At 53.8% G+C, this 27,011-nt stretch overlaps 1 protein-coding gene across 1 annotated transcript; it reads right to left on the reverse strand.

The window, feature by feature from the left end:
* Positions 1 to 3,341: 3,341 nt before the first annotated feature.
* LOC125550842 (BURP domain-containing protein 12-like) lies at positions 3,342 to 5,494 on the reverse strand. The gene has a single exon (XM_048713946.1). The coding sequence runs from the start codon at positions 5,450 to 5,452 to the stop codon at positions 3,575 to 3,577; it is 1,878 nt and encodes a 625-aa protein (XP_048569903.1). The 5' UTR covers positions 5,453 to 5,494; the 3' UTR covers positions 3,342 to 3,574.
* Between the last annotated feature and the right edge of the window lie 21,517 nt (positions 5,495 to 27,011).

Raw genomic sequence — 27,011 nt, forward strand, 5'->3', positions numbered from 1 at the left:
CTTGAAGAGGTCATGACTTTAGTTGATGTTAATCCCACTATCTTGGAAGATTATAGAACTTTTGTGCATGTGGATCATGAAGAGAAAATTTTATATGATAGCTATATTGTTGAATTTGATTATGATCCTACATGTAATTACTATGAGAGAGGAAAATATGGTTGTAGAAAATTTCATGTTACTAATTTACCTCTCATTATGTTGAGATTGTTATTGTGTATTTCTTCTTCCTTGCATATGCTATATATTTCTTGTCTTGATAATTTGTTTGCTTATAAAATCCCTATGCATCAGAAGTATGTTAGACTTAAATGTGTTTGTCACATGTATAATGATGCTCCCTTTGTGTTTCAATTTGTTTGCTTATAAAAACTTCATCCATGCACTCAACGTCAACAACAGAGTGCTTGTAGATCACAAGGCGAAAGAGCAGGCCATCTACGACCACTTCTCCGCCTCCTTAGGCCAGGGCCAGAGGCGCAGCTGCACCCTGAACTAGGAGCAGCTCCAAGTCCTGGTGGTGACCGCGCCCGAGCTGGACGGCCCGTTCACTATGGCCGAGGTATAGGAAACGATCATTGCATCGCCGGCAGAAAAGGCGCCATGCCCTGATGGTTTTACCGGCCAATTCTTTCGCTCCTGTTGGCATATCATCAAGGACGAGATCATGGCTGCTTTTCAGAAGTTCTACCACATGGCTGGAAGAAACTTCACCGACATCAACACCGCATTGATCACTCTGCTACCGAAGCGCAATGAGGCCTCGGAGATTGGCCATTACAGGCCCATCAGCCTCATCCATTCCGTCGTGAAGATGATCTCAAAGGTGCTCGCTTTAAGGCTCTCAGCTGCCCTGGACAGAGTGATCTCGCAGGCTCAAACGGCATTTCAGAGAGGAAAGTGCATACATGATAGTTTTCAGTACGTCCAGGGCTGCGTCAGTGTGTTGCACAAAGAGAAAAAGCAGGCTTTGCTTTTCAAATTGGACTTCGCTCGAGCCTTCGACTCCGTCTCTTGGGCGTATTTGATCGAACTGCTGCAGCAAATGGGCTTCTCGCAGCGCTGGAGGAACTGGATCTCCTTGCTGCTGTCCTCTTCGTCCTCCTCGTGCTTGCTCAACGGCATGCAGGGGCCAAGCTTCATCCACACGTGTGGACTACGGCAAGGTGACCCGCTATCGCCGCTGCTGTTCATCCTGGCAATTGACCCCCTGTACCGCCTGCTAGAATCAGCCACCAGACAGAATTTGATCGCGCCGCTGCCAGGGCGGGGAGCAAGCATGAGGGTCAGCTTTTACGCTGACGACGCGGTAATCTTCGCAAACCCAATAAAGGAGGAGGTGGACTGCCTGCTGGAGCTGTTGTACGTCTTCGGAGAAGCCACTGGTCTTAAACTCAACCAGACCAAGTCCTCGGTCATCCCGATGAACTGCGACGCCCAGACGCTGGTGGAAGTGCTGCATGGTTTCGGCGGCGCCATCGCTAGCTTCCCCACATCCTACCTAGGGCTGCCTATCTCCCCCAAGCGATTGCGGATCGTGCACTTCCAGTTCCTTATTGACAGGATCTAATCACGCCTCGCGGGATGGAAGGGAAAGTTGATGTCGTTGGCCGGCCGACGCGTCCTGGTGCGCGCAATGCTCTCCGCCCTGCCCACCTACGCCCTTTCTGTGCTAAAGGTGTCGAAGAAGGTTTTGAAGGAGATCGACAAAGCGAGGCGACGCTTTCTGTGGGCGCAAGACGAAGAGCTGCCGGGCGGCAAGTGCAAGGTGGCGTGGAGCTCTGTCTACTCGCCGACGGAGAAGGGAGGGCTCGGGATCCTCGACCTACAGCTCTTCGCCTCTGCGCTGCGGCTACGATGGCTCTGGTTGGCATGGCAACACCCACAGCAGCCATGGACGGCCTTTCCCCTTCCCTGACAAGATGGACCTCGCGGCATTCCAGAAGGCCACGCATGTCCTGGCCGGGAACGGCCAGCGGGCATGCTTCTGGACAAGCCACTGGTTGGGTGCGGCCCCTTTGGCTGCTGCCTTCCCGAGCCTATACAACCACTCCAGGCGCAAGAACCGCACGGTGGCCGTTGCGCTCGCCAATGACCAATGGATCAGAGACCTTCATCATGGCAACACATCGCTTATCGTCGTCGAGTATCTGCATCTCAGGCGGCAAATTCAACAAGCTGGACTGATCCTTGACAGTCACGTCCCAGATCGGATTCAGTGGATAGCAGGCGGCGATGATCGCTACTCGGCAAGGGCGGCGTACCGCATGCTCTTTCAGTCCAGGCCGAGCACGAGTGACGACAAGGTGATCTGGAAAAGCTGGGCGCTGGGGACTGCCAAGGTGTTCTCATGGCTCATGCTCAGGAACAGGATCTGGTGCAACGATCGGCTGCAAAGGCGAGGTTGGCCAAATGGATATTTCTGCAGCCTTTGCCTCCGAACCCTGGAGTCTGCGATTCATCTCTTCTGGGAGTGTTCATTCTCCCGCCAAATTTGGGCGTCCTTCTCCATCAGAGCTGGCTGCGAGGAAATGGCCACCTTCAAATCGCTGCTCCACTCTACCATGCAGCACTGCTTGCAAATGATCCGTCGCACGCCAGCGGGGGCGCGAAAGGGCTTCAGATCAATGCTCATCTTGACTGCCTGGAACATATGGAAGGAGAAAAACGCCATCGTCTTCAGGGGGAAGATGCCATGCCTGAACGACAGCGCCCGCGCCGTCATGCCGGACTGTGACCAGTGGCGCGCCGCCGGTGCAGCTTGCCTAGAGCCCCCGTTCGGGGTCTATTCTGCGAGATAACATCCCCACGATCGCTCCTAGTGAGCTCTAGTTTCTCTTTCCAGTTTTTTCTCTCATTTTTTCGCCCGCGATCACTTGATCCTCCATGTATTTCCCGCTGCTTTCTCCTAAATTAATGAAGGCAGCCAAACCGGGTCTTTCAAAAAAACTTCCCCAAGATTCCCAGAGAAGTGGCATGCCATGCATGATCATTGTGGGGCTATTGGAAGCTGCCTTTTCGTTACCCACGTCGATCGCACCAAGAATCCAATTCCAAAAATCACTTGTAATGATGAAGATGACAGACCTAAAATAAAGGGACTTCTGTCAGCTCACACTTATTTTCATCACTTATGTTCTTTTTGGACAATAAAAAATTGGAAGATGGAACATACAGGACATGACCCAAATCCAAATCACGTACCGGTTAAGTTACATGCTGACTTGATACTTGCCCTTTTTTAGATCATGAATTAAACTATTTGACACCTGGTGTGCTACATACAGGAAAATGACATAATGCATTACTAGCACACACCTTTATCAAGTAGGAATTTGATATAGATAACCAGAATTCTTTTCTTTTACCACAACAAAGGCAATTTGATCAAGAAAATCAAATTACTCAGCTCACCCAGATTTCCAGGATTTACAGTTTACATTTGATGATGAACCAGCCCTTTTTCTACCACACAGAGTGAACAATTCTTAAACCATTAAGGTTGCAAAACAAGAAAAGATAGAACTTGGTAAAAGTACTTGTGCAAGAGGAAGATTAAGCAGTTGTCATGGCATCAATCTGCGACTGTCCATGTCATGTCGCCCTCGAAGATCCAATGGCAAACCTCTATTTTGCCGGGTTTACCACCAAGGGCGATGAACGCTCCATGAGCCGGGCTCCAATCAGAAGTGTCAAGGTGACAGATGGCCACCCCGTGATTGATCTTCTGACCAGAGTCGGCGGCGGTGATATCGGCCTCGTACACCCGCGCCTTGGGCACTGAGTGGCAGTAGTACACCAGGTACGGGAACAGGCTCTGGTGGCATGATACGGGCCGTGTCACCTTGCCACCGTGGACTCCGGTGACATTGCCCAGCCTGATGTCCGCGCCGCTGCCCGCCGTGGAGGCCGTGCTGTGCACAACAATGTCACTGCCTAGCATCTCCACAGCAAAGTCCACAATGTCCTCCGCTGAGGTCGCGCACCTCTTGGTCTCGCCCTGGCTGGGCGCGCGCTCGCACTCGGCTACCGTGGATGCCACTGCCTTGCCCATCGCCGTGTCCAGGGGCACCCTGAAGACCTCTGACACGGCATTCAGCTCGAATGGTATCTTCCTGGCAATGTCTCTCGGCAGGAATGCCCTGGGTGGCATCTTGTCCCTGATGTCTGGCATGGGCATTCGGTTCCCGGCCACCAGCTCCCTCTCCCGGAAGAACTTGCCTGGCTCTGGAGACCACTTCATATGCTGATGCTCGGATGTGGTTGCCTCCGCCGACACTGACACTGAGCTTGACGTGTTGTGATACTCCTTGAAGTCAACGCCGGTCTTGGCGTACCCCTTGAACGTGGTATTGTCTCCGGCGTACTGCTTGAACCCAATGTGGTGGTTGCGGTTGGTGCCTTCGCCGTAGCCTTTGAAGGCGACGCTGCCCTGGTTGGCCGAGCCACCGTAGCTCTGGAACTCGGCGGCCCCGCCGTTGGCACCCTTGGCGTAGGAGGCGAAGCTGTCGTCCCCGACATTGGCGTCACCGCGGTACCCCTTGAACGTGTCCACTCCGGCATTGCCGCCGGCACCGTAGCTCCGGAACGTGTTCTCGGGTACGTTCCCCTCGACACCGTACCCCGTGAAGGTGTCGGTGGCGCCGTTGGCGGACTCGCCATAGTTGGCGAAGCCGGAGCTGAGGGTGTTGGTGTCACCGCCGTAGGAGGTGAAGGTCTCCCGCAGGCTGTTGGCGCTCTTGCCATAGCCGGCGAAGCTGCTCTCCCCGTGGTTGGCCTCCTGGGAGTAGGATGTGAACCCGCGGGTCCGCCCATTGGCCCCGGCGTCGTAGTTGGTGAACTTGGATTCCGGGACGTTGGTGTCCACGGCGTAGGCGGTGAAGGAGCCCGACCCGCCAGTGGCGCCGCCGGCGTAGGAGGTGAAGTTGGCGGTGACGACGTTGCCGTTAGCCTCGTAGCCGGTGAAGGAGTCGGCCCGCGCCGACGAGTCCCGGCCGTAGCGGCGGAACGAGTCGGCGGCGACGTTGACGTCCGGGGTGTAGCTGCTGAACCCGTCGGTGCCGGCGCCGGCGCCGGAGCCGTAGTTGGTGAAGTTGGCGTCGCTGTAGCTCTTGAACTGGCCTTTCCGGTCCGCCAGCGACGCCACATCAGAGGACGGGCATAGCAGAGCAGCCTTGGAGCAGAGTGTGGGCAGGCGGGCGGTGATGTCGGGGAGCGAGGAGGGGAAGGATGCAGCGTCGGCGGCGGGCAGCGGGGAGAGCTTAGAGACGAAGAAGGCCGGGTGGGGGCGGTTGTTGGGCACCTTGCGGTTCCAGTAGCGGATGAAGGCCGCCTTGGCCGTGAACGGGTTCACCGAGGAGGACGCGGCCGCGGCGCCGGCGGCATTGCGGAGCAGGAGGAGGAGGAGGAGGAGGAGCTGGGTGGGGAGGACGGGGCGGGGAGGAGAAGCCATTGGAGGGTTGGAGATTTGGGGGCGGAGACAGCGGGGAGGGGAGTGAGGGTGGGGGGGATTTCCCCGGGTGTGAGTGATGTCGTGGGGTGGGGGATTGGAGGGGAAAAGAGATTAATCGGTCGATTTCTCCCGGTTTCCATTAGCTAGTGCTTTGGCTAAACAGAGAGAGGCCAAGTGCCGACGAAAATCAGTACTCCCTCCGTGACCTCCTCTCGTGGGATCACAAGCGGTTCCAAATCCAGTCTCAGGGACGTCCGTGACAAACAATTTCACTTGAGCCGCTGGAGGGACATGTTCTTTTTTTAACGAACGCCGCCGCCTGGACTTAACTGACAGCGGTTGTCCTGCCTCAGCCGGCGCTTGCAGCCGGTCTGACGAGGCGCCGCCGACCTGCCTTGTCTCACCATTCATCACCACGGCGGAGAGCGGATCCAGCGCCCGAAGCCGGTCGTCCGCAGCACTGTAACTGCTGGAATTTTGTCTATTTTAAACCTAACTTAATAGCAGTTTTAGAAATTTGTAATAAATCATAAAGACTCACGCAGCTCATTCGTACAAGGCAAGAGGTGAAACTAAAGTTTAGTCTCACATTGCTAGTTTAGAGAGAGTTGGACCTCTTTATAAGGCAGACTCCTTCTCTACATGTATGAGGATGAGAATAAGAGGGACATCCATGCGCGCTCTTCCTCCGCCACCTGCCGCGGGTTGCGGGAATGAGCCGATGTCTAAATTTTTGTCACGCATGACGGATATACGAAAAGTCACGCAGAAGCTGAAACGTTTTTGCTGTAGTGGAGATTAAATACGAACGGCGCACCTCTTCGCCTGCCGCAACCCTCTCGCCTCCAAGTTCCTGACCACTGAGCTACTGCTACGTTCTTCCCCATCCCGGCTTTGCGGCGTGCACCGCAGGTCGGGACAGTAGGCCTCCGAAACCGCACCTTTCGAGTCATGTATGGGAGAATGGTGATAAGGTTTTTGGGGAGCGCTTTGCGCGACTACTGACTTCTTTGTCATGGATGCCCCGGACTCCGATGACTACTTCCCCGACGACGATTTCTTCCCCGACGTCGACAACCTCCTCGACGACATGTGTCGGGGGTTGGGTGCGACATATGCCAATGGATGGCTTATCATGGTGGGGGCGAGTAGAACGTCGCCGGTGCCTAAAAACGGGATGAGGCGTAGACATGAACGTCGGCGTACTTTACCCAGGTTCGGGGCTTTCCTAGGAGATAACACCCCTAGTCCTGCTCTGCGGGGTCTCCGCATGATCACTAAGGTGAAGCGAATACAAGGGCGCTCCTCGAGCTGTATGCTGAAGGTAGGAGAAGGCAGGGCCAGCTCTCTCCCCCTCTATGATCTGGTCTAGTTCTAATGGATCGGAACCCTTTGCATGGGTGCCCTGGGGGGTTTATATAGGCCTACCCCCCAGGGGTACAATGGTAAATTGTCTGGGCGCAGGGCCCCGCCACCAGTCTCTTCGCCTACCAGCCCTTCCGCCGACTGCTGGGGCCCGCCGACTGGTGGGCCGCGCCGACCGGTCTGGTACGGAGCCGACAGGCCGTACCCGCCGCTTGCGGGTCTTGCCGGCTACTGATAACTGTAGCCATGCCTCTAATGACGCAAGCTTGGTCATGGGGTCGTGGCTACAGCCCCGCCGTTTGGCGGGTGATCACTGTAGCCACTCCCCGTCTTGTCTGGTTAATGGCGCGGGGAACCCGCGGGAGGGGCAGGCCGACTTCCCAGGGCCGGCTCCCCGCAGGTCCGACTGGTGGCACTCTTGCCGTCTTCTGGACTCTCGCTGACTGGTAGGGCCCGTCATCCGTGGACCGTACTGATAGGCCGTCATGGGCACATGACTCCGCCCACTATTGCTGATGTCAGGGATGGCATGGCAACAGTGCCGCGCCAGACGGAGATCTCCGTGGGTACAACGCACTATGGCCTAGCCATCTCCTGGAAAAGGGGAGGGAGTGGGCTTCACTGTTGCCACTCCCTGTCCCATCCCCCCTGATGAGGGCATGGGCTTTGTTGGTGCCGTGGGCTGACTCCCCGTGGCTGGCTTCTCTGGAAGCCGCCAGGCGGGAGTCGGCCGGTCTTGACTTCGCCTCTAGGACTCGGACGCATGCGGGTAGCCGACTGTTCCTTCAGCCGTCCTCGAGAAGGCGGCTCTTCATCTGTTGTCTCGAGGCGCGCAATCAGCCCCGATGTCTTGAAAGGTTTTGGGTCTCGGGTTAGCCTACCCGTGGCCCATTACTCCGACAGTAGTCCCCGAAGCTGATGAGGCGCCACGGACAATCAGCCGAGGAGCCTCAGCAGTTTCTTTCTCGAGTATTTGAGGTGAAAACCTCGTTCGATTTCTGCGGGGCCGACTGGCAAGAGTCGGACTCACCCAATTTGACTTGTCCAAAAAAATTTCGAATGCCCTGGCGGGATCCCAGTGGCGTGCTTGCTAAGCTTCCAGGCCGCCGCCCGTTTCGGGCTCGTCACGTGGCAACAAGCGGCCGGGCCAGTCTGGCCATCCACATGTGCGACGGGACATGCCTACGGGCGGGGCCCGCCACTACCGCGCCTCGGCGCGCGAGCGGATCCGCTGCGGCCGGAGTGGGCGGTTGAGGTTCCCACGGAGTTACTGCGCACAGTAACTTTGCGCGATAAACGTGGGGGCGTGGGGTAGTGGGCGCAGTTGATCCCACAACCGCCCCCTCGGCTTAGCAACCCATGAGGCTATAAGTAGGGGGAGGAGGGGGAGCGGCGGAGCACGCGCGTCCCTCCTCCTCATTGCTTCTTCTTCTTCTCTCTCGCCGCTGCACCTCAAGCTACGTCGAGCGCTGCGATGGTCCGCTCACAATGAGCTCTTCCTCCGCCGTCACGCCCCCTACGGCGCACTCCGACACCTGGGACGGTTCGGAGGTCCACGACGATCACGTCGATTTCCTCCGCAAGACGCATCGGCTGTCCGGCGAGGACCTCATGCGGGTCCGCCTCGCGCGAAGGGGGGAAATCTCGCTGGCGCCACATGAGGACGAGCGGGTCGTCTTCCTCTCGCACTGCCTATGCGGCCTGGGCTTACCGGCAAGCAGCTTCTTCCGCTCTTTTCTTGAGTTCTACGGACTCCAGCCGCACCACCTCACCCCCAACACGGTGGTGCTGCTGTCCGCCTTCATCACCTTTTGCGAAGGCTTCCTCGGCATTCTCCCCATCATCGAGCTCTGGGGGGAGTTCTTCTACTCCAAACTTGGCACCCAAGCCGCGGGCGTGCCGGCTCAGTGCGGCGCGTTCATCGCCGTGCGGAGGTCGGGGGCCGACAACCCGTTTCCCTCCATCAAGCTGATAAAGTCGGTGAAGATGTGGCAACGGTCGTACTTCTACGTGAAGAACGTCTCCGCGGAGGGTGATTGGGTCAATCTGCCGGCCTACGTAGCTGGCCCGCTGGCGGGAAGGCAGCCCAACTGGTCGCATCGGGCCAGGACGCTGACGCCCGCAGGAGCCGGCGCCGTCGCGCGACTCTGAGTGCTGACGCAGTCAGAGGGCCTGACCTGGCCGGATTTGCTGGCCGCCTTCGTGGCGTGCCGAGTGCTCCCACTCCAAAGTCGCCCCCACATGATTTGCCAGATGAGCGGGCACCGGGACCCGAGTCGGATGTGCACCAAGGAAATGCCTCACGAGGAGGTAGCCTATATGGTGAATTATCTTGCGAGCTGTGACCTCCAAGAAGAGTGGCAGTTCGGCAAGGAGCCGTATTCATGTGCCGCCCCTCCGCCTCTGGTGAGTCGTTTTCCTTTTCTCTTTTCCTTTGACTCTCTTGACTTCTTTGTTGCCGAGTCCGTCTTGTCCGATCTGACCAGTCGGATTTGGTCAGAACCCTCTCCTCCAGCCAGCAGCCGGCACCGCGGGGCCGGACCGCAAATTCCTCCCCGACCGAGCAGAGAGCGACGTTGACGACCCTGAATTGGGGGCGGCGGCCCTGGAGGACGACACCGAGGGAGGAAGCAGCACAGCGGGTGGCCCGAGACTTGGGGCCAATCTCGAGGACTGGCCTGACGATGACGAGGAGGTCGCCCCGCGCCACCACCTGGGAGCCGGCCAGCCGGGCGCGAGCTCGGCTGCCGCGCCGGACGCCCAAGGCGGTGCTAAGAAGCGCAGGGCCGGGACGAGCCTGTTCGGCAGCCGGCCGAAGAAGCCCAAGGGCTCAGCCGTAGCGACCAAGTGGGACGAAGCGGCCGCAAAGGCCAACCACTTCCGCAAGGTGGTGAAGACGCCACAGCTGATTTCGGTGTAAGTGCTACCTCCCTTTGCACCTTCACATTTCTTCGTTGACTCTGCCTGAAATTCCTTTGCTTTATATTCTCGACTTTAGGGCCCCGCTCTCTCTTGAGAAGTCGGCCGCCGGTTCCGTCGTGAAGTCGGCGGAGACCTCCTCCACCACCTGGCGGATTGATCCCGCCGCCGACCTCCGGGAGGCGACGGAGCGGAACGCGCGGGAAGCGCGCGAGGAGCGGGAAGCCGCCTGCCTGAAGAAGGCAGAAGCCGACAAAGCGGAGGCCGCTGCCCTGAGGAAGCTGGCGGAAGCCGAGGCCGCCGATGCAGAGAAGAAGTGCGCTGAAGAAGCCGCACACCGCCAGTCGGCGGTGTTCATTGTCCCCTTAAACTCTGCGCCACCACCACCGGAGTTCACAGCGTAGACTGGGAAGTCCGCGACGAGAACCCGGTCATGGAGAGGGACGACGACGACACTGCCACGTCGGACGTAATCGTGCCGCCATCGCCGCCCTCCGGGAGCGCGCCAGGCAGGCAGCTGGCGGACCCGCTGGTGCCGCCAACTGAAGGCGTGGTGGCGACGGGCCTGGCTCTCGAGGTCGGCACGCCGACGCGCCGCCGTCTCGCGAAGGCGGCCTCGGCGCCGCGCCCTCTGAAGACCGGCGCCACGAGCTCCACGATCCCGGACACCAAGGTGACGAGCGCCGCACCCACTGGGTGGGTACGGGGAGGCAGGACGGGCCCGTTGAACCGGGCGCTTTTGGAAGTCCAAGCCAAGCTCCGACCCGAGGGCGACGCCATCAAGGAATGCACCAAGGCGTATCTGGCGTCGCGAGCAGCCATCCGGGTATGCGTCCTTCCTTCTTTGTTTTTGTTTCTTGTTCTTCTTTGTATTGGCGCGCCAGCGCACCCACTGGGTGTAGTCCTCGAGTTTCGGGCTGGCTGCTGAGCAGACGGCTCGGAACTCTAATCGGTGAGTTCCAAGTGCCAACACTTTGTCTGAAATTTTGATGCAGGACTACCACAATCTTCGGGTGACCGCCTTCAACGCCAACGTTGAGGAGCTGGCCAAGCGGACCGCCGACTTGTCGGACAGCCGGGGTGAGTCCTCTTCCTTCTCTGCGGGGGTGCGCTGGCACACTCGCGGGCTGTAGTCCCCGAGATTCGGGCCGACTGCTGAGCAGTCGGGCCAGATCTCCCAGTGACCTTTCTTCCTTGTTGACGACTGACGCCCCTCCTTCTTCTTCTTCAGAGGCCAACGCCGCCCTGCAGCAGCAGCTGGGCGAGGCCAAACACCGCACTGCGTGTCAAGGAGGAGGAGTGCGGCCGGCTGACAGAGGAGCGCGACCGGCTGGCTACGCAGCTAGCGGAGCAGAAGGAGCTGCTCCAGAAGGCCCAGAAGGAGGCAGAGGACAAGGAGACCGCCCTCCTTGCCGAATTCGCGTATGAGCGCTCCTCTTGGACCGACACGGAGACGATGCTGGTCTCCGGCTTCCACATGATAGAAGATATCGTCGACGGTGAGCTTCCCCTCATTTTCCTTTTCTAAGCTGCCGACTGCTAGTTGAGTCGGCCTCTAGTCTTTAACCTTGTTCTTCGTTCTTCTTCCTTGGAAGACTTCTTCCCCGGCCATTCGGACGCCGCCAATCAAGCCATCGAGGCTGATCGTGAAGGGCAGAGGGCGGACGGTGCACAGGTCGCCGCCAATGCCCCCCCGAACTCTTGGCGAGCAGATCCTGAGCATCGAGGCCCGCCTTCGGTCGGCCCACCGGATGCTGCGCCGGCTTCAACGTGTCGGTGCCCAGGCGATTGCTGCCCTATGGCCGGATATGTAGGCACCACGCACCCCTAGTCGGACTGCCGACTGGCTAGAGGTAGCAGCCGGCCGCCTTGAGGCCTGGAAGGGCTCTTCGGCCCGGGCTGGAGCGTGCCGGGCCTTAGAGTTTGCCAAGGCATGACATCCTGGGTTGAGTCTAGCCTAGCTAGCCACGTTCCGGCTGGAAGCTCAGGCGGAGTTGGCGGTCGTGGAAGATGATCTCGTCAAGCGCGCCGCATCGATCGCCGAGTACACCGACACCAGCGTCTTCGTCCTAGAGAGGGCTGAGAACGGCGAGGAGGCGCCGCCAGAGTGGTTCGGGCTGAACCCGGACGACGGCGAGGACTCGGCGGAGGTGATTGACTCCAGTGGCGAGGAAGAAGGCGAGGAGGAGGAAGGAGACGAGGAGGAGGCGCTAGAGGTCGGGGCAGACGGCCAGCCCCAGCTCGACCGCGCCTCTAGCAACGAGCCGCGCCCAACCGAGCCAGCTGCTGCCAGAGGTGACCAAGCGAAGACCAACCAGCCGGCCGCCCCGGCAACTGGCACCGCCGACCCCTCCGGTCCTCCGATTCCATCCGTAGTTTCCTAGGCTGCCATTTTATCTTTGTTTTTACTTGCTTAATAGTCTCAATGAACTTGTTATTTTGCACAATTCCACCCACGGGGTGTATCTTGAACTTTTGTTTGAGGATTCGACCAAGGGCCTTTTCTATGTAAATATTTATCTGCGTTCTATCTCTTCTTGCTTATTGCTCTTTGGCTTTTTCCTTTGCCGCCTTCCCTTGGTTGCCGTCTTGCCAGTCGGACAGCCGCTCTGCGGACTGCTACTGGATCAAGTACTTAGCTTCTTTGGGAAGGCAAGTACTTAGCCATTTAGAGTTTTTTTAGCAAGTTAATTTAGAATACGGTGAGCCGGCTGCTCAAGAGTCGGTTGTAAAAGGCTGGAAGCCGGCTTAAACTATGTGCATGCTTGGAGTCCTTAGCCATTTTTCATGTGGAAACCCATTCTACCTTACTCCTGCCCACCAGATAGTCGCTCTGTGATCTGCGTCTTCTAACAGGAGACGGCTTAAGTGCCACACACTACTTGTCCGGCTGCAGGAAGTAATTTCATAGTTCAAGACGGCAAGTCCCCGGGCCGACTGGTGCGGTCCCCGGAACGGGTTCTAGAGTCTCCGGGCCGACCGCCGCAGTCCCCGGGCCGGGTGCGACTGCCACGATCCCCGCGCCGTCTGCCAGAATATTCGTGCCGTCTGCGGGGGCTCTCGAGTCGGATCCGACTGCTTCAGGAGGAGCCGGTACGAAGATAGAATTTGACTCTGGCGATGGCTTGATAGACGGCTTGAGGAGGCGCTGAAGGGCGACGCCGGACGGTTTTGCTTGTTGAGTGGAGCCGATTCGTGCCAGGGCGTCTGCTTGGTCGTTGTCGTTTCTTGGCACATGGAGAAACTCGCACCCCCAAAAATATCCACTGAGCTGCTGTACGAGGAAGCGGTAGCTCGCCATGTTTGCGTCTTTGGCATCCCAATCACCTGACGACTGCTGGACCACCAAGTCGGAGTCACCATAGCACAGGATATGGCGAATGCCGAGCTCTTTGGCCAGCCGGAGCCCGTGAATGAGTGCCTCATATTCGGCGACGTTGTTGGAGGCGGCAAAATGGATTTGCAACACATATTTGAGCTTGTCGCCTTTGGGAGAGGTGAGGATGATGCCGACTCCCAAGCCGGTGCGCATCTTGGAGCCGTCGAAATGCATCCACCAATGGGTGGAGTCGGGCGCTGGCGGTAGATACTGGGTCTCGGCCCAGTCGACGAGGAAGTCGGCCAGCGCTTGCGACTTGATGGCGGTGTGAGGCTGGTAGTAGATGGTGTAGGGGGGCAAATCTATGGCCCACTTGGACACTCGGTCCGAAGCATCCTGGCTCACGATGATCTCGGCTAGTGGAGCCGTGCAGACCACAGTGATTGGATGTTCTTGGAAGTAAGGCTTCAATTTCTTGGCGGCAAAGTGCACGCCATAGCACATCTTCTGGTAGTGGGTGTAGTTTTGCTTGGAGGTTGACAGTACTTCACTGAAATAATATACCGGTCTCTGGACTGGTAGTGCCTTGCCTTCCTCCTTGCGCTCTACTACGATGACTGTGCTGACTACTCGACTGGTGGCGGCGATGTAGAGGAGCATGGGTTCCTTAGGAGTCGGAGCCGCCAAGACAGGTGGAGTAGTCAACATCTTCTTCAGTTGGAGAAAAGCTTCGTCCGCCTTGTCGTTCCACTCAAAAAAGTGGTCTTCTTCATGAGTTGGTATAGGGGGAGAGCCTTCTCGCCCAGCCGACTGATGAATCGGCTGATGGATGCCAAACAGCTGGTGAACTTTTGTACGTCCAGCAGTCGGCTGGGTACCTCCATCCTCTCAATAGCCTTGATTTTCACAGGGTTGCACTCTATGCCGCGTTCAGAGACCAGGAAGCCAAGGAGCTGGCCGGCTGGTAGTCCGAAGACGCATTTCCTTGGATTGAGCTTGATCTAAAATCGGCGCAAGTTCTCAAAGGTCTCCTTGAGGTCTTCCAGCAGTGTTCCATGCTTCTCCGTATTACCACCACATCGTCCACGTAAACATGAGCATTTCTGCCGAGTTGCTTGAGGAGGCACTTTTGCATGCAACGTTGGAAGGTGGCACCGGCGTTCCTTAAGCCGAACGTCATGGTCAAGTAGCAGAAGGCTCCAAACGGCGTGATGAAGGCGGTCTTCATCCTATCGGCCGGGTTCAACTTGATCTGGTGATATCCCGAATATGGATCCAAGAAACTCAACAGCTCGCATCCGGCTGTGGAGTCTATCACTTGGTCAATCCTTGGCAAAGCGAACGGGTCCTTGGGGCATGCTTTGTTGAGGCTAGTGTAGTCAATACACGTTCTCCATTGCTTGTTCTTCTTTAGTACCAGGACTGGGTTGGCTAGCCATTCTGGAAAGAACACTTCCATGATGAAGCCGTCTGCCAGCAGCCGGGCTATCTCTTCTCCAACAACTCTTCTCTTCTCTTCCGACAGGCGGCGCAAAGGCTGCCTGATTGGCTTGGCATCAGCTCGGACATGCAATTTGTGCTCGGCGAAATCTGTCGGGACACCTGGCATGTCTTTGGGGGATCATGCGAAGATATCCCGATTCCCACGGAGGAAATTGACGAGCTCGCCTTCCTATTTGATGTCGAGGTTGGCACCTACGACAGCGTACCTCTCTGGGTGCTCCGGGTCCAAGGGTATCTTCTTTGTTTCTTTGGCCGGCCTGAACGAGCCCTCAGCTGCCGACTCCCTGGGATTGGGCGACATCTCTGGCTGTTTGCTTGCCATCGCCACAACCCGGTCAAGGAGCCGCTTCTCAGCTGTGATCACGAGGGACTCGGCTAGCCGACTGCTTTCTGCTGCGCAGGCGGACGACTTCTAGTAGTCGCCAGTTATGGTCAGAATCCCTTTGGAACTCGGCATCTTCATCTTGAGGTAGGCATAGTGGGGGACAGCCATGAACCTGGCCAGGGCAGGCCGGCCAAGTAGCGCATGGTATGGGCTCTCAAGGTCCACCACCTCGAACCAAATTGACTCTCCGCAGAAACGATCTTTGTCTCCAAAGAGGACGTCAATCAAGATCTTGCCGATGGGTGAGCAGGAAAGGCCATGAACTTTGCCATGGAACACTGTCCGGCTGGACTGAAGCTGCCTTTGTCTAATTCCTAATTTCTCCATGGTATCCTTGTACATGATGTTGATGCTGTTGCCGCCGTCTATCAGGACTCTAGAGAATTGAGCAGCTCGCTTGTCCGTGGCAAAGGTGGCGTCCAAAACTAAGGCATAGGAGCCGGGTTTGGGCATTACTTCCGGGTGGTCAGCTCTACTCCAGCTGATGGGCTTCTCAGACCAATGCATGAACTCTGGTGTGCAGATGCTACTGCATTCACCTCCTGCTGCTGCAGCCGCCTACTGTGTCGATCATCGGCCACGCTGGTGAACACGACATAGGCTCCATGCTCTTCTGGGTACTCGTCTTGTATCGCGCCGACTGGTCTGACCGCCGGCTGCTGGGGCGGAGGAGGAGGCGGCTGCCCAGCAGGTGAGGGAGGCAAAAGGCCATCTCCCCTGGTGATCTTGGTGAGCCAGTGGCACTTTCGAGTGGTGTGGTTGGATGGCTTCTCACCACTATGGAATTTGCAAGGTCCATCCAAAGTCTGCTCATATGAGAAAGCCGGCTGCCAGTTGGGCTTGCCGCCCTTCTGGCGTTTGGGCGGAGGCTGCCCTTTCGGCTGCTGGTCTTCGACTGTCGCCACCTGCCGACTGGTGGAAGTCGGCTGTGGGGCTTTGCGCTTGTGGTCGTTCTGCTGTTGACGCCGACTGGTGTCTCCAGCCGGAGTTCGAGGAGCCTGAGGAGCCACCTTGCCTGTCGCACTAACTTGAATCTCCGTCTTCAATGAGGAGTCGGCTGTGGCATATTTGTCTGCTATGATCAGCAGCTCGTCGAGGGTTTCTGGCTCATCGCAGAGAAGCCTATGCTTGAGGAGGGTGCCCTCTCGGCATCCCGTAGTGAAGTACTCAATGGCCTGCACCTCGTGCATGCCCTCGCAAGAGTTGCGGAGCTCGGCCCAGCGCGTGAGGTAGTCGCGAGTTGACTTGCTGGGGCCTTGTACACACAAGGAGAGCTGGCGAGGTTTTGGAGGCCGCTTGTATGTGCTCGTGAAGTTGCGGACGAAGGCGTCGGTGAATTTGACCCAACTGTTGATGCTGCGGGGCCTTATGCTGTTCAGCCATGTCCGGGCCGTGCCCTGGAGCATGAGCGGAACGTACTTCACGGCAACACGCTTGTTCCCGTTTGCTATGCTGACGGCCGTGGAGTAGTCGACTAGCCAGTCTTTCGGCTTCACGGAGCCGGTGTATTTGGGTGTGTCTCTAGGGAGCGTGAACCCTTTGGGGAAGGGCTCGTCTCGAATGCTGGGGCCGAAACACGGCGGAGCCAACTCATCTTCTTCCTCAAGCGCCAGGGATCGGTGGAGATGGTCGATCCGGTGGCGGGCGTCATTCTCTCCGACTCCCTCTCGGCGGCCAAGGCGGTAGCCGAGCGTCGGGTGATCAACAGGCAGCGGGGAGACTCACCTTTCCTTTCAAGGGGGAGGAGGCGGACAGTCGTCCCGTCGTTCCACTGTTCTTGGGCGGCTGTCTCGGTCGCGCTCTATGGTTATGCGAGTCTGACTGCGGCTGGCAGCCGGCTCCTTGTCCTTTATTCCGCGGACGCCTCCAGTCGGCGTCCGAGACGTCGTGCCTTGGTCTCGGCAGGGAGGCAGGTTGTCATTCTGTCGGTGCGGCGCATCAGTGCGGAAGCCGGCCTCGTTCTGCTCCACAGCGGCGTCAAGGAGTCACTGGACGCGCTCCGTCATCAAGCAACGTTCTTCGCCCTCGAACTTGTCCAGCTCGTCTGCCGCCGCCTGGGCGGCTCAAATGTTCTCCGCAGGCATGGCGTAAACGGGGCGATTTGCCCCGAAAAGGTCGGCGATGGCCACGCCGCGCTGCTGGACCGTGGCAAGGCGGCTAGGCCCAGCTGGAGCCGGCGTGCCGCCCACAGCGCGGTCCATCTCGCGCTGGTAGGCCTCTGATAGGCATCTCATGCTGGCCAGCTTTTTGGCGCCTTCGACTAGCTGAAGGCGGCATGCCTCCAGCGTCTCGGTGTCGGCGTCTTCGGGAATGGGCGCTGCCAGGTCTTGCAGCGCCGCGTTGAGCGGGTCCTAATCACCCCCGCTGGAGTTCTCGCCATGATCAATGAAAAGCACTTCCGTGACGGTGCTTCCGCCGCTCTCCGCGCAAGGGAGCGGCTCGTCGTAGACCACCATGTTGGTGGGGAATGTGTCAAGCGACGCGGTGTCGGAGTCGACCAACATCGGATTAGTGGAGCCTACAGACTCCAAGTCCCCAGCTGGCTCGCTGGCAACGTGGAGTTGATTGAGGAGGCCCGCGAGGAGACTCTCGGGGTCGCCTGTGCATGCGTCGGATGCGGGCTCGTCGGAGAGGCGGACCTCGCCGACAAGATCAGCGAGGCAATTGGCCGCGCAGGCAATTTCAGCGCCATGCAGCGCGTCGGCGCAGACTCCGTCTGGCGTGCCGGGCTAGCTGCGCTCACCAGGGAGGAAAAGGGTTCCCGTCCAGAACAGGTCTCCGGACGACGATGCACTAGGCCCCACGGTGGGCGCCAAATGTTGGGGGTTGGGTGCGACATATGCCTATGGATGGCTTATCATGGTGGGGGCGAGTAGAACGTCGCCGGTGCCTGGAAATGGGATGAGGCGTAGACACGAACGCCGGCGTACTTTACCCAGGTTCGGGGCTCTCCTAGGAGATAACACCTCTAGTCCTGCTCTGCGGGGTCTCCGCATGATCACTAAGGCAAAGCGAATACAAGGGCGCTCCTCGAGCTGTATGCTAAAGGTAGGAGAAGGCAGGGCCAGCTCTCTCCCCCCTCTATGATCTGGTCTAGTTCTAATGGATCGGAACCCTTTGCATGGGTGCCCTGGGGGGTTTATATAGGCCTACCCCTAGGGGTACAATGGTAAATTGTCTGGGCGCAGGGCCCCGCCACCAGTCTCTTCGCCTGCCGGCCCTTCCGCCGACTGCTGGGGCCCGCCGACTGGTAGGCCCTGCCGACCGGTCTGGTACGGAGCCGATAGGCCGTACCCGCCGCTTGCGGGTCTTGCCGGCTGCTGATTACCGTAGCCGTGCCTCTAATGACGCAGGCTTGGTCATGGGGTCATGGCTACAGCCCCGCCGTCTGGCGGGTGATCACTGTAGCCACTCCCCGTCTTGTCTGGTTAATGGCGCGGGGAACCCGCCGGAGGGGCAGGCCAACTTCCCGGGGCCGGCTCCCCGCGGGTCTGACTGGTGGCGCTCTTGCCGTCTTCTGGACTCTCGCTGACTGGTAGGGCCCGTCATCCGTGGACCGTAGGCCGTCATGGGCACAGGACTCCGCCCACTGTTGCTGATGTCAAGGATGACATGGCAACAGTGCCGCGCCAGACAGAGATCTCCGTGGGTATAGCGCACTGTGGCCTAGCCATCTCCTGGAAAAGGGGAGGGAGTGGGCTTCACTGTTGCCACTCCCTGTCCCATCCCCCTGATGAGGACATGGGCTTTGTTGGTGCCGTGGGCCGACTCCTCGTGGCCAGCTTCTCTGGAAGCCGCCAGGCGGGAGTCGGTCGGTCTTGACTTCGCCTCTAGGACTCAGACTTATGCGGGCAGCCGACTGTTCCTTTAGCGGTCCTCCAGAAGGCGGCTCTTCATCTGTTGTCTCGAGGGGCGCAGTCAGCCCCGATGTCTTGAAAGGTTTTGGGCCTCGGGTTAGCCTACTCGTGGCCCATTACTCCGACAACATGGCTGGCGAGGACACCGACCTCAAGTCCAGCGCTTCTGATGCTGCTGTCCCGTACGTGTTCTTCCTCTTTCTATTAGAGGCCCTGTTACAATTTCTTGTTCTAGTGTTTTCCCTAGATATGTTAGACTCTGTTTCATATATGGAACTTTCTATACTGTCTGCTCCAGATGTGTTTAGTTACAGTTCATATATGAAGTTGCTGTTTACCTTCTCTTTGTCAAATCGCATGACTTGTTTTATCATTGCTATACTAGTCGTGCTTTATCTAGTATTTCTGTTAATAAAATCATTCGGTAAATTGCTCATATTTCCAACAATCCAAAAACCTTATTATAGACAATTTACCCCGAGTGGTTTTGCTGCTTCCTTGAAACCTCCTATGTTTGAGGGTATCCACTATAAGAGGTGACGCATGAGAGCAGTCTTATGGTTTCAAACTATGAGTTGCTATGACGCCACTCTTGGTAAACCTGAAGGAGAGCTTAATGCTCAACATGCACAAGCTTTTCAGAAAATGGATACTCTGTTTAAGGCTGCTCTCTTGAGTGTTCTTGGTGAGAACATAGTTGATGCTTATGCGTCAATTGATAATGGAAAAGATATGTGGGATGCACTCAAGGCCATGTTTGGGGTCTCGGATGCTGGCACTGAGCTGTACATCATGGAGCAATTCTATGACTATAGGATGACTGAAGATTGCTCCATGGTTGAGCAAGCTCATGAAATACAGTCATTTGCTAGAGAATTTGAGCACTTCAGTTGTATGCTACCGGACATGTTTGTTGCCGGAGGTATCATCACTAAGCTTCCTCCTTCGTGGAGGAACTTTGCTACCTTACTGAAACACAAGAGACAGGAGTTTTCCGTCCGGATCTCATTGGCACTCTTGATGTGGAAGAAAAGGCGAGAGCAAAGGACACACGTGATCGAGGTATTAAGGGAGGATCTAGTGCCAAATACATAAGAAGAACTTCCAGCCCCACAAGTTCAAGAACAAGGGCAAGTTTGATGGGAAGAACAAGGCTATGCAACACACGAACTTCAAGAAGAAGAATGACAAGAAGAAAGGTGTTTGTCATGTGTGTGGGGATCCTGATCATTGGGCTCCTAGTTGCCCAAATCGCTATCACAAGTGTCATCCTGGGAGAGGCGGCAAGACCGCTAATGTTTTCATTGGAGACACTGACATGAAGGATGATGGGTATGGTATATTTCCCACTATTCTTTCAATATGTCATTCTCCTGATTGGTTGATTGACACGGGTGCTAATGTGCATGTATGCGGCGATATTTCCATGTTTTCGTCTTATCAGACCGCAGGGACTTCAACTGTGCTGATGGGCAACGGTTCAAGTGCTTATGTTGGTGTTGGCACGGTCGATCTGAAGTTTACTTCGGGGAAGATCGTACGGCCGAAGAACGTGCGTTATGTCCTCTCCGTCAATAAAAATCTTGTTAGCGGATCTCTTCTGTGTAGAGATGGCTATAAGCTTGTCTTTGAGTCGAATAAATTTGTAATATCCAAGTATGGAACCTTTGTTGGTAAAGGCTATGAGTCAGGAGGCCTGTTTCGTTTATCCTTGTCAAACATTTGCAATAGAGTTGTTAATCATGTTTGCGACAATAGTGAATCAAATGTGTGGCATTCACGTCTTTGTCATGTTAACTTTGGTTGCATGTCGCGAATAGCGAAGTTGAACTTAATCCCTAGCTTCACCATTGTCAAGGGATCTAAGTGTCAACTTTGTGTGCAAGCTAAGCAACCTCGTAACTCTCACTCGACTGCGGAAATGAGAAATCTTGCACCACTAGAGCTCATACATTCAGATCTATGTGAAATGAATGGTGTTTTGACAAAAGGTGGAAAGAAATATTTCATGACGTTAATTGACGACTCCACTAGATACTGCCATGTGTATCTTCTGAAATCTAAGGATGAGGCTTTGAAAATTTTCAAGATCTATAAAGCTGAAGTGGAAAACCAACTTGATCGGAAAATCAAGAGGCTTAGGTCCGACCGTGATGGAGATTTTTCCAATGAATTTGATGCCTTTTGTGCGGAACATGGTATAATCCATGAGAGGACGCCTCCCTATTCACCTCAGTCAAATGGGGTAGCCGAAAGAAAGAATCGTACTCTAACTGATTTGGTTAACGCCATGTTAGACACATCGAGGTCTCTCCAAGGCATGGTGGGGGGAGGCGATATTGACCGCATGTCATGTCCTAAACCGAGTTCCCGCAAAGAATAAAGAGATAACTCCATTCGAGGAATGGGAGAATAAAAGATTAAAGCTCTCTTATCTATGAACCTGGGGTTGTTTGGTGAAAGTCAATGTGCCAATTCCAAAGAAGCGCAAGCTTGGACCAAAGACCGTGGATTGTGTTTTCCTGGGATATGCTTTTCATAGCATAGGTTATAGATTCTTGGTTGTAAAATCTGAAGTACCTGACATGCGTGTCGGTATGATCATGGAGTCGAATGATGCAACTTTCTTTGAAGATATCTTTCCCATGAAGGATATGACTACCTCATCTAATCAGGAGATGCCTAGTTAATCGAATCAGGAACCAGTTACAATTACCGAACCTGTCATTTTGATGGAACACTTTGAAAGTCCTGTGGAGGAGAACAATGAAGTTCCTACTAGGAGCAAGAGACAGAGGACTGCAAAGTCCTTTGGTGATGATTTTCTTGTGTATCTCATAGATGACACTCCCAGTTCTATTTTAGAGGCCTATGCATCTGAAGATGCTGACTACTAGAAGAAAGCAGTTCGTAGCGAGATGGATTCTATCTTGGCGGATGAAACTTGGGAGATAACTGATCGTCCTTATGGGTGCAAACCTATAGGATGCAAATGGGTATTCAATAAAAAGCTTAGGCCTAATGGTACTATTGAAAAGTACAAGGCTTGGCTTGTGGCTAAGGGTTATACCCAAAAGGAAGGTGAAGACTTCTTTGATACTTACTCACCTATGGCTTGACTAACCACTATTCGAGTTCTACTTTCACTAGCTGCCTCACATGGTCTTCTCATTCATCAAATGGATGTTAAGACTGCTTTCCTAAATGGAGAGTTGGACGAGGAAATTTATATGGAAAAACCAGATGGGTTCGTACTAGATGGTCATGAAGGAAAAGTGTGCAAGTTGCTGAAATCTTTGTATCGACTCAAGCAAGCACACAAACAGTGGCATGAGAAGTTTGAAAGAACTTTAACAGCTACATGCTTTGTTGTAAACGAAGCTGACAAATGTGTGTACTATCGCCATGGTGGGGGCGAGGGAGTTATCCTTTTCTTGTATGATGATGACATACTGATTTTTGGAACAAATCTGAATGTTATTAAGGAAGTCAAGGATTTCCTATCTCGTTGTTTTGAGATGAAGGATTTAGGAGTGGCTGATGTCATTCTGAACATCAAGTTGTTGAGAGACGATGATGGTGGGATTTCATTGCTTCAATCTCACTATGTGGAAAAGATCATGAGTCGCTTTGGCTATAGTGACTGCAAGCCCTCTCCAACACCATATGATGCGAGTGTGTTACTTCAAAAGAATCGAAGAATTGCTAGAGTTCAATTGAAATATTCTCAGATTATTGGCTCGCTTATGTACTTAGCCAGTGCTACAAGACCTGACATCTCTTTTGCTATTAGCAAACTGAGTCGGTTTGTCTAAAAACCAGGAGATGTGCATTGGAAAGCTCTAGAGAGAGTTTTGCGTTATTTGAAAGGCACTGCGAATTATGGAATTCACTACACCGGGCACCCAAAGGTGCTTGAAGGGTATAATGACTGAAACTTGATCTTAGATGCTGATGAGATAAAGGCCACGAGCGGTTATGTATTCACTCATGGAGGTGGCGTTGTTTCTTGGAAGTCTTGCAAGCATACCATCTTAACGAGGTCAACAATGGAAGCAGAACTCACAACACTAGATACATCTACGGTCGAAGCAGATTGGCTTCGTTGGCTCCTGAATTACTTGCCGGTTGTTGAGAAACCTGTACCGGGTATCCTTATGAACTGCGACAATCAAGCCGTAATCACGAAAGTGAGCAGCTCAAAGGATAACGTGAAGTCATCACGACACGTTCAGAGAATGTTAAAGTCTGTCAGGAAATGAGAAACTCCGGAGTTATTGCATTGGATTATATCCAAACGTCTAAAAATCTGGCAGATCCTTTCACTAAGGGTCTATCACGTACTGTGGTAGATAATGCATCGAGGGAGATGGGTATGAGACCCACAATATGAGTTGTTCACAGTGGTAACCTAGTCTATGTAATCAGAGATCCCATGAATTAGATGTGGAAGACAAGCTGTTGGTCAACTGAGAGGAGACTATCGCTATTATTAACAATACCACTCCATGAAGATGCAATAGTCTCCTAATCTGCATGGCAGGTTGATGTATATCTAAATGTGTTCTAAGTGGCTCGCTGAAGCAGAGATGTCATCCTGCAGAACATCTTTTGAAGAACACACCTATATGAGTCTGATTGTTAAACGTCGCAATCTATGAGAGTAGGGTTCTCTCTAGTAAACTCGTGAAAGGTCTCGAAGTATGATGCATAAGCTCCACCCGCGGGGAAGACCCACGGTAGCCACGTATCGGTCAAGGCTTTATGTGAAGCTAGATTCACAGAAAACTTGCAGTTCAAGGCCCAATCCACTGTCCAAGTTGCTTACTAGTGTAGCATAGAGTTCTAGGTGGAAGTTCAACTTAACAGTCTTCACTGTAGTACCGATATATAAAACAGTGTTTTGGAACCAAAGGCAAATTTTGTGTGCCTCTGTGATCTGGTGGGGGATTGCTGGAATTTTGTCTACTTTGGGCCTAGCCCAATAGAAGTTTCAGAAATTCCTAATAAATCCTAGAGGCCCACGCAGCCCATTCGTGCAAGGCAAGAGGTGGAACTAAAGTTTAGTCCCTTATTGCTAGTTTAGAGAGAGTTGGACCTCTTTATAAGGGAGGCTCCTTCTCCACACGTATGAGGATGAGAACAAGAGGGACATCCACGCGCGCTCCTCCTCCGCCGCCCGCCTCACCATGCCACGCCTCGTCACAATGCGCCGCGGGTTGCGAGCCGATGTCTAAATTTTTGCCACGCACGACGGGTATACGAAAGGTCACGCAGAAGCTGAAACGTTTTTGTTGTAGTGGAGATTGAATACGAACGGCGCACCTCTTCGCCTGCTGCCTGTTCGTTTCGTCTCCCTCATTCCCTTCAGCTCCCGCTGCAGCCTCTCGCCTCCTTCTCTTGCGCCTATAAAAGGGAGGTCGCTCCTCTCAAAGAGACGTACCAGAACAACACAACCCACTCGCCTCCAAGTTCCTGACCACTAAGCTACTGCTACATTCTTCCCCATCCCGGCCTGCGGCGTGATACGTCCATTTTGCATCATGCTTTTATATTGATATTTATTGCATTATGGGCTGTTATTACACATTATGTCACAATACTTATGCCTTTTCTCTATTATTTTACAAGGTTTACATGAAGAGGGGGAATGCCGACAGCTGGAATTCTGGGCTGGAAAAGGAGCAAATATTAGAGACCTATTCTGCACATCTCCAAAGGCCCTGAAACTCCACGGGAGTTATTTTCAGAATATATAAAAAATACTGAGCGGAGAAAGTACCAGAGGGGGGCCACCCACCATCCACGAGGGTGGGGGCACGCCCCTTGCCCCGTGGGCCCCCTGGTGGCCCTCTGATGCCCATCTTTGGCTATATGGAGTCTTTCGTCGAGGAAAAAATCATAAGCAAGCTTTCGGGAAGAAACTCTGCCACCACGAGGCGGAACCAATCTAGGGCTCCGGCGGAGCTGTTCTGTTGGGGAAACTTCCCTCCGGGAGGGGGAAATCATCACCATCATCATCACCAACGATCCTCTCATCGGGAGGGGGTCAATCTCCATCAACATCTTCACCAGCACCATCTCATCTCAAACCCTAGTTCATCTCTTGTATCCAATCTTTGTATCCAAACCTCAGATTGGTACCTGTGGGTTGCTAGTAGTGTCGATTACTCCTTGTAGTTGATGCTAGTTGGTTTACTTGGTGGAAGATCATATGTTTAGATCCATTATGCATATTAATACCCCTCTGATTATGAACATGAATATGCTTTGTGAGTAGTTAAGTTTGTTCCTGAGGACATGGGAGAAGTCTTGCTATAAGTAGTCATGTGAATTTGGTATTCGTTCGATATTTTGATGAGATGCATGTCGTTATCCCTCTAGTGGTGTCATGTGAACGTGGACTACATGACACTTCACCATTGTTTGGGCCTAGAGGGAGGAATTGGGAAGTAATAAGTAGATAATGGGTTGCTAGAGTGACAGAAGCTTAAACCCTAGTTTATGTGGTTCTTCATAAGGGGCTGATTTGGATCCATATGTTTCATGCTATGGTTAGGTTTACCTTAATACTTCTGTTGTAGTTGCGGATGCTTGCAATAGGGGTTAATCATAAGTGGGATGCTTGTCCAAGTAAGGGCAGTACCCAAGCACCGGTCCACCCACATATCAAATTATCAAAGTACCGAACACGAATCATATGAACGTGCTAAAAACTAGCTTGACGATAATTCTCATGTGTCCTCGGGAGCGCTTTCCTTTATATAGGAGTTTGTCCAGGCTTGTCCTTTGCTACAAAAAGGATTGGGCCATCTTTCTGCACCTTATTTACTTGCATTACTTGTTACTCGCTACAAATTACCTTATGACAAAACTACCTGTTACCGATAATCTCAGCGCTTGCAGAGAATATATACCTTACTGAAAACTACTTATCATTTCCTTCTGCTCCTTGATACGTCTCCAACGTATCTATAATTTTTGATTGCTCCATGCTATTATATTAGTATCTATTTTGGATGTTAATGGGCTTTATTTTACACTTATATATCATTTTGGGACTAACCTACTAACCGGAGGCCCAGCCCAAATTGCTGTTTTTTACCTATTTTAGGGTTTCGAAGAAAAGGAATATCAAACGGATTCCAAACGGAATGAAACCTTCGGGAACGTGATTTTCTCAACAAACGTGATCTAGGAGACTTGGAGTGGGCGTCAAGAAACGATCGAGGAGGGCACGAGGAGGGGGCACGCCCTCCACCCTCGTGGGCCCCCTGTTGCTCCACCGACGTACTTCTTCCTCCTATATATATATCCACATACCCCCCAAACATCCAGGAGCACCACGAAAACCTAATTCCACCACTGTAACCTTTTGTATCCAAGAGATCCCATCTCGGGGCCTTTTTCGGAGCTCCGCCGGAGGGGGCATTGATCACGGAGGCCCTCTACATCAACTCCATGGCCTCTTCGGTGATGTGTGAGTAGTTTACTTCAGACCTACGGGTCCATAGTTATTAGCTAGATGGCTTCTTCTCTCTCTTTGGATCTCAATACAAAGGTCTCCTCGATCTTCTTGGAGCTCTATTCGATGTAATCTTCTTTTGCGGTGTGTTTGTCGAGATCCGATGAATTGTGGGTTTATGATCAAGTTTATCTATGAACAATATTTTAATCTCCTATGAATTCTTTTATGTATGATTGGTTTATCTTTGCAAGTCTCTTCGAATTATCAGTTTGGTTTGGCCTACTAGATTGATCTTTCTTTCAATGGGAGAAGTGCTTAGCTTTGGGTTCAATCTTGCGGTGCTCGATCCCAGTGACAGAAAGGGAAACAACACGTATTGTATTGTTGCCATCGAGGATAAAAAGATGGGGTTTACATCATATTGCATGAGTTTATCCCTCTACATCATGTCATCTTGCTTAAGGCGTTACTCTGTTCTTATGAACTTAATACTCTAGATGCACGCTGGATAGCAGTCGATGTGTGGAGTAATAGTAGTAGATGCAGAATCGTTTCAGTCTACTTGTCAAAGACGTGATGCCTATATACATGATCATGCCTAGATATTCTCATAATTATTCGCTTTTCTATCAATTGCTTGACAGTAATTTGTTAACCCACCGTAATACTTATGCTATCTTGAGAGAAGCTACTAGTGAAACCTATGGCCCCCGGGTCTATTCTCCATCATACAAGTTTCCCAT

Source organism: Triticum urartu, chromosome 4 (genome assembly GCF_003073215.2).
Source record: "Triticum urartu cultivar G1812 chromosome 4, Tu2.1, whole genome shotgun sequence".
NCBI lineage: Eukaryota > Viridiplantae > Streptophyta > Magnoliopsida > Poales > Poaceae > Triticum > Triticum urartu.

What these genes read in the sequence shown, in the direction of transcription:
- LOC125550842 (XM_048713946.1), bottom strand. Translation starts at nt 5,452, where the DNA reads ATGGCTTCTCCTCCCCGCCCCGTCCTCCCCACCCAGCTCCTCCTCCTC.